The sequence below is a fragment of the Cajanus cajan genome, chromosome 2 (genome assembly GCF_000230855.2).
Source record: "Cajanus cajan strain Asha chromosome 2, NIPB_CcT2T_4, whole genome shotgun sequence".
NCBI lineage: Eukaryota > Viridiplantae > Streptophyta > Magnoliopsida > Fabales > Fabaceae > Cajanus > Cajanus cajan.
The window spans coordinates 44,052,196-44,060,578 of NC_138518.1; the positions used below are offsets into that span (position 1 = coordinate 44,052,196).

General features: G+C 29.6%; 1 protein-coding gene across 1 annotated transcript; it reads left to right on the forward strand.

The window, feature by feature from the left end:
- Window positions 1–7,073: 7,073 nt before the first annotated feature.
- Window positions 7,074–8,150, forward strand: LOC145954935 (uncharacterized). The gene is made up of 2 exons (XM_083069628.1): window positions 7,074–7,646; window positions 7,692–8,150. The coding sequence occupies exons 1-2, from the start codon at window positions 7,074–7,076 to the stop codon at window positions 8,148–8,150; spliced, it is 1,032 nt and encodes a 343-aa protein (XP_082925754.1).
- Window positions 8,151–8,383: the final 233 nt, after the last annotated feature.

Sequence of the window (8,383 nt, forward strand, 5' to 3'; positions counted from 1 at the left end):
AATACTAAATATTAAAATATTAAAATAAAAATAATTACAAATACTTAAATAATAGTAGCAAACTTTCAATAATAAAAGCATCAAAATGTCATAAAAATCATTCAAATGACAAATATATACCAACTAAACATAATTTTAATATCATAATAATTTTAAAAAATTAAATACACAACTTAATATTAAAATCATAATATTTAAAAATATTAAATGTGAAGTCCGTGGACTAGCCCGCGAGCCCGCGGATTAAATCCGCCAAGTTCGCGGACTTAACGGGCCGGGCTCAAAAATTAGACATAATCATACGGATTTGAAAAAAACGGGTCCGTTATCCGCGAAATCCGCGGGCTTACGGACCGGTCCGCGGACCCGGGTCCATCTACCCACCCCTACTTGTATTGTATGAAGGGGGTTTCCGCAATTGATTTCATTATGTGTTATTTTGATTTTCCATATGATTTCTTACAGTTCTATATGATGTGGTGTGCAACACCCCGGTTTTTATACTTTATATTAATAATATTTTAGAAATTATGTCAATGTGTTTATTTTGGGGTTTTTGGTGATATTTAAGTATTCATATGAGCATTATTTTGTTATAAAATATGATTTGTAATTATTATTTTGATATTTAATGTAATTATTTTAGAGTTTTGATATTATTTAATTAATTATATGACTATTATTTTATTTATGAGACGTGGTTTATAGTTATTATTTTGATTAGTGATATATAGGTAACTTTTATGAAATATATTTTATTAATAATTATACTTATGTTATTTGATTAAAGGGAAGAGATGTATTTTAAGTATATTATATTATATTAATTATTTTATGAGAAAGGTGTGACACCCTTACTACCCCAACACATATATAATATAATTAAATTAAGAAGAATAAACTTTCAAAGGGTTCGTAAAAGGGTTCACATAAAACTTCAAATCTGTTCTTTCTTCAATATAAGAGAATGACTGAAAAATAAAACTTGAAAGGTAAAATTTAAGAGTTTACAATTTTAAAATCATTTATTACAATACCAAATCCATATAAATATTCTGTCCTAGAAATCCTCTGCCCCGATGTCACACTATCAGAGCATTCCTATAATTTAACTGTTGGCATTCTAGATGCCACTCGTAGCCGGATCTTCTTCACCTAAAATATCCACAGTTTATACGGTGAGAAAAGAAAATATCTATATGCAAAGTACATACAAACACATCACAATATAATCTCATCATAATTCATTATTTAATAATATATATATATATATATATATATATATATATATATATATATATATCAATCATTCATCATCTTCACATATCAATTCACATTTAACATATCTCATTTCACATACATATCTCAATCCATCATAATCCACACCAATTATACAATTTACAACATCATTTCCATATTCATAATTCATGTCAATCTTACAATTAACAATATCATTTCCACATCCATAATTCACACCAATTTTACATTTAACAAATATCATTTTCACATCCATAATTCACACCAATCTCACAAATCTTGCACTTCACACTATGCCAAGGTCACGCTACCCATTTAACAATCTCAGGCCGTGCTCACCCCTGATATAACACTGTGCCAAGGTCACGTTATCCCTATCCAGGGCCGTGCTCACCCTTGACATGTTAACCAAGGTCACGATACTCACGTAACAATCCAGAGCCGTGCTCACCCCTGATATAACACTGTGCCAAGGTCACGTTATCCCTATTCCAGGGCCGTGCTCACCCCTGACATGTTAACCAAGGTCACGATACTCATGTAACAATCCAGAGCCGTGCTCACCCCTGATATAACACTGTGCCAAGGTCACGTTATCCCTAACCTAGGGCCGTGCTCACCCCTGACATGTTAACCAAGGTCACGATACTCATGTAACAATCTCGGGCCGTGCTCACCCCTGGTCATAGGTGTGAAGAACCACAATCACATCTCATTCACATCCACATTCACATCCACATTCACATCCACATCCACATCCACATCCACATCCACATCCACATCTCAATTCCACAATATATACACAATCCACACAAAATGGTGATTCACATACCCCTTAAGTAATTCATCATCTAGATCATCAAATAATATAACAATAACATTCATAAACTAATATAACAAACAACAGAATTATCAATTTAATATAATTTTAACGTAAACAGTAAAATCCCCAATTGTTCCAAAACCTAACTCACATGCACTTTTCTACAATTTCGTTCTCCCTCTTAGATCATCATTCTTACAAATTATTAGCATATTTATAATCCTCAACACATACAGAATCTATTGGGATCCTCAATTTCTCAAACAGAAATCATCCAATTTTTCACAACCTAACTTACAGACACTTTTCTATAATTTCGTTCTCTCTCCCAGAGCATCATTTTTACAAGTTAAACATATATTCGTAATCCTAAATATATATAGAATCACATAAGATAATTAATTCTCCAAACAGAAATAATTATAAAATTATTCATAACCCTAAGGGTTCTTCCTCTACCCAATTCTCTCATGTAACTCTACATATAAATAATCTCCTTTTCCCCCGTACCTGGATAAATAGGAACTCGGGTAGAACCTCCTCCTCTTTTTCCTTAAACAAGGATCGGAACTAAAACTGGAGTAGAACCTTATCCTCTGAGTTCCTCTTGGTCTTCAGAGAGAAGAAGAGGAACGAAAGAGAGAACAGAAGAGAAGAGAGAGTGAGAATGAGAGGCGTGTAGAAATGAGAGGATTTTGAGGCCTATTTATAGGATTTTTCGCCCACCTACCACTACGGCCCGTTCCAAAATCGGAACGGCCCGTTCTGGGGCCTTCAAACCTACGTAAATTTTTCAACTGGAACGGCCCGTTCCCAAACCAGAACGGCCTGTTCTCAAACCCAACAGAACGACCCGTTTTGCTTCCAGAACGGCCCGTTCTCCAAACCAGAACGGCCCGTTCTCCCATTAGAACGGCCCGTTCTGCTTCTACAATTTTGGCCATACTCACTATTCCAGAACGGCTCGTTTCAAAATTGAAACGGCCCGTTCTGGGCCACGAATTGGGCCTTTGGCCCATGAAAAATGGGCTGTTACAAAAGGAAGGAAGGATTTGCGAGGTATTTGCGAGGGATCTTTCCCTCTCTAATTCACAATTTTCTTGTAGTGTTTGGTAATTAAATTATTAAATAGTATTATTATTATTTTTATTATTATTTTTAAGAATAGAGTTATCAAGAGTTGAGAGAAGTTACTTACACTTTAGTACTTTTGACCTCTGTAACACCCCGAATTTCATATCTTATAATAAATAGTATTTTAGAAATTATTTTCACGTTTAATGTATTTATTTTAGTGTTTTGGATATTATTTAATTAGTTATATGAGCTCTATTTTAATTATGTGACATGATTTGTAATTATATTTTGTTTAATTAGTGGAGCATGAGTTATTTTTATGAATTTATTTTATTATTAATAATTATATTTAAGTTATCTTATAAAAGGGAGAAAGTATGTTTAATAATAATAATAATAATATTATTATTATTATTATTATTATTATTATTTATGAGAAAGGAAGGAGGGGTGTGGAGGTCTTTTTATATTTATTATTAATATTTATTTTATTAATTGAGAAAAAGGGGGTTAAAGGAGGTTATTAAAAGTTACCAAGTCATTTCACATATTCACTTCTCTCAGACTCAATTTCTTTCTACGCTTCTGAAGATCAAGGAGTGCCTGAAAAAGAGAATCAACTTGATTCTGCTCGTGCTTCATCTTCTGTTCATCAAGGTAAGGGGGAGAGTGAGAAACCTCGCTCGGGGATATAAGAATAATTGTTGAGTAGTAGGATTGGCCCCCAATCCCTTACCTGATGCATGGTTTAGAAATAGGCAGATTATGAAAGTTTTCTATTTTAATATTTGAGTTTTCTGTTAGGTTACTGGTTGGATGTGATGCGTCACTACAAGAAAAATTATTATTATATACGGAATATTATCTACGGAATTTTTTCGTGGATAATTTTTAGTTATTTACGGAATATATATTACCTATGGAATTATCTCCGTAGATAATATTTAGTTATCTACGGAAATTTCCGTAGATAAGTTATCTACGGATTTTTCTGTAGATAACTTATCTACGAAAATTTCCATAGATAACTTCACCCACAGATAAATTTCGTAGGTAAAACATTTTATTTGAAACATCAGTTAACATATTTTATTATCTTTTCATTTTAATTTATTGTAAAATAATTAAAATATATAATTTAGCATCATTAAAAAAATAATCATTATAAGATTTAAATTTTTTAAATTTAATTAGTTATTATAATACTTTAGTTACCGTATTGACCAAAAAATATATTTTTGATTAAAATATATTTTAAAATTTTAGTTAATTTATTATAATATTTTAAAATAAATATTTTTAAAAATTGTCATTAGATAAGTTATCAACGAAAATTTTCGTAGATAAGTTATCTACAGAAATTTCCGTAGATAAGTTATCTACGGATTTTTTCGTAGATAAATTATCTACGAAAAATCCATAGATAACTTATATACAGAAAAATTCGTAGGAAACTTATCTATGGATTTTTCCGTAGATAACTTATTTACAGAAATTTCCGTAGATAACTTTACCTGTAGATAAATTCCGTAAGTAATACATTTTATTTGAAACATCAGTTAACATATTTTATTATCTTTTCATTTTAATTTATAGTAAAATAATTAGAATATTTAATTTAGCATCATTAAAAAAATAATCATTATAATATTTAATTTTTTAATTTAATTATTTATTATAATACTTTTAGTCACTGTATTGAGAAAAAAATATATTTTAGATTAAAATATATTTTAAAATTTTAGTTAATTCATTATAATATTTTAAAATAAATATTATTAAAAATTATCATTAGATAAGTTATCTACGGAAATTTCTATAGATAAGTTATCTATGAAAATTTCCATAGATAACTTATCTATGGATTTTTCTGTAGATAACTTATCTACGAAAAAATTCGTGGATAAGTTACCTACGAATATTTTCGTAGGTAACTTATCCGCGGATTTTTTCGTAGATAAGTTATCTACGGAAATTTTCGTAGATAACTTCACCCGTAAATAAATTTTTTAGGTTACATTTCATTTGAAACATCAATTAACATATTTTATTATCTTTTCATTTTAATTTATTGTAAAATAATTAGAATATTTAATTTAACATCATTAAAAAAATAATCATTATAGGATTTAATTTTTTTAATTTAATTATTTATCATAATACTTTTAATCACCATATTGACCAAAAAATATATTTTTGATTAAAATATATTTTAAAATTATTTATGATTAAAATATATTTTAAAATTTTATTTAATTCATTATAATATTTTAAAATAAATATTATTAAAAATTTCATCTTAAATTTTTTATTTTTATAAATTAATTGATGATAAAAAAAACAACGTACTAATATATGATTTTAAATTTGATATGAAAATATTATGATATAATTAAATAAGATTTTTAAATTATTATTTTATTAATGATTGATAATTAGAAAATAAAACAAGAATAGATATATTTTTTGAATTTTATATCTTAGATTTAAGATGAATAAATATATTAATTTAATTAATAATTTATTTAAAATGTTAAAATTTAATTTATAAAAATAATATTTTAAAAGAGAAGGGTTATAATAACACTAATGTAACTTTTATTAAATGTGAATTTTATAAATTCAACCGTTTGATTAAAAGTTTTCTACTCTTAGCTCATATATACAAAATTTTATATTAATTCAAGATGATTTGGTACTTCATTCTTGTAAAATAAAATTGACGTAATATATACATTTCAAAATATACTAAAATATGAACACTTTGATTACCTTCAAGTTGTTGTTCAATTTTAACAAAATTTGATATAAACATATAAAGTGATATGAACTTTCAATCTAACGGTTGAGTTTACAAAATTCACATTTAATATAACATTATTGAGCAGTGTAATACTTAGTAAAAGTTACACTAGTGTTATTCCAGCCCTTATCATTTTAAAATATATAAATTATTATTTAAACTTTTAAATTTATAATAATTAATTTAAATTGTATCATAATATTAATTTTAAATAGAAATAAGTAGATTATTAATTATAGAAGTAAGTATATATGTATATATTTAAATAAATATTAATTAAATATAATATAATTATTATTATTATTGATAATATAATTATTATATATATTTTTATATTTTTATAGCGGTCTGGACATACCAAAATGAGAGGGATCCAAAAATAGTATAAGTATGAGATTGTACTTAAATGAATTAATTTGTACTACTTATACTGATAACATGCATTAGCTTTTCTGTAGCCTATCTCATTAGAATTCCACAATTAATTAAGCGTGCTTGACCTGGAGTAGTATAGGAATGGGTGACCTTCTAGAAAGTTTCCTAGAAAATGTGCAATAAGGACAAAACATGTTGAAAAGTGAAATGTAATGAAATAGTGTAACGTCTAAAGTATAAATATTAATCCCAATTTTACATGTTTATATATATATTTGCAGTTAATTTATATAGATATATATATTTATTTTGTTTTTAGATTAAGAATACAAATAAATAATAAAAGAAAATTTTAAAACTCACATACACATATTTAACTTATAAGGACCTTGAAATATTTGCAACAATATATACATAATTATAAACTACTCATATCTCACATTATTATTTCCAATATATTTCATTACATTTTATTCTACTATTATTTAGAGCACATGTCTTACATATTATATTTTTATTTTTCTACTACTAGTATTACATTGGTGGTGGAATAAGTTCACAATAGGATTTGCATGATTTGCTGGTGGTAAAAAGAAAGTCACTATAATAGGTCTGTCTATATTAATGGGATTTTCTTGGTTGAGAAAAAAAACGAACGAAGACAGCCCTATGCCTTGGAAAGTGACTGAGTTGGAGATAGCGTCTACATTCCAATTACCCCTGGGAAAAACGACAGTGATGACTACTGTAAAAGGACCTGAAATGGCTAGAATGCTTGAGGCCATGAACAAATTGCAGCACGACAATAGTACTAGCAATGTCGGCGACGTTTCCAAAGATCATCTGAACGCCTGGGAAGAAAGACTGAGAGTTGTGGAAGGTCACAATTTTGACGTTCAAGAGGCTGCGGATATGTGTTTGGTGCAGGATATCCAATTCCCTGCCAAATTCAAAATCCCTGACTTCCAAAAATACACCGGAGCCAGTTGTCCAAAAGGACATCTAATAATGTACTATAGGAAGATGCCAGCCTATGTGAGCAATGAAAAGCTCCTGATACACTGTTTGCAGGAAAGCCTTTTAGATGCTACTCTCAACTGGTACATGCAGCTGGATGGAGGGAAGATCCAGACATGGAAACAGTTAGCCAACGCCTTTCTTCGTCGGTACAAGTACAACATCGACCTAATTCCTGATAGGTCTGATTTGCAAAGCTTGAGCAAGAAGGGCGACGAGTCCTTCAAAACCTATGCACAGAGATGGAGAGAAATGGCTGCGCAAGTAGAGCCTTCATTATCTGATAAGGAGATGGTGACAATGTTCATCAATTCCTTAAGTGGACCCTATTATGACAAGATGATAGGGAACACTTCAACTCTCTTTGCCGACATAGTCACTATCGGGGATAGAGTCGCGCAAGGTCTAAAAAGTGGGAAGATAGGAAAATTTCCCGAAAGCCAAGGGTATAAGAAGACTTTTGGGGGAAATGAAATCAATGTTCTAACCTCTTCCGCTACTCCTCGAACGACCAAAACATCACCAAAAGTTGAAAAGGAACTTGATAAAATTCCTATAAGCTACACAGAGCTATTCCCTCAATTGGTGAAGGCATCCATGCTGGTAAGAACTCCACCACAAAGAAAGCAGCAACCGCCTTACCCACTATGGTATAGGCCCGAGGAAACATGCGATTATCACGCCGGGGCAGCAGGCCACTCCATAGAAAATTGCAATGCTTTGAAATCTCGTGTACAAGAGTTTATCAACGCTGGGCAACTCAAGTTTGAGGCCAACACAGAACACATCAAGGAATGACTAGATGAGTAACCATTTTGGAATGATAATTGTTAGGGGCTCTCTTTTTCCAAAAAAAAAAATGCTCAAACTCATGACCTTCATCTACGGTCACGAGTTCAAAAATAAGGGTTTGTTTTTTACATTCATCAATAATATACGTCATTTCCATAAATTTGTTGTGTTTATTCTTTTCCCCTTTCTTCCCACATATTAAATTCTAAAATCAATCACAATAAAAAAAAACATAATCG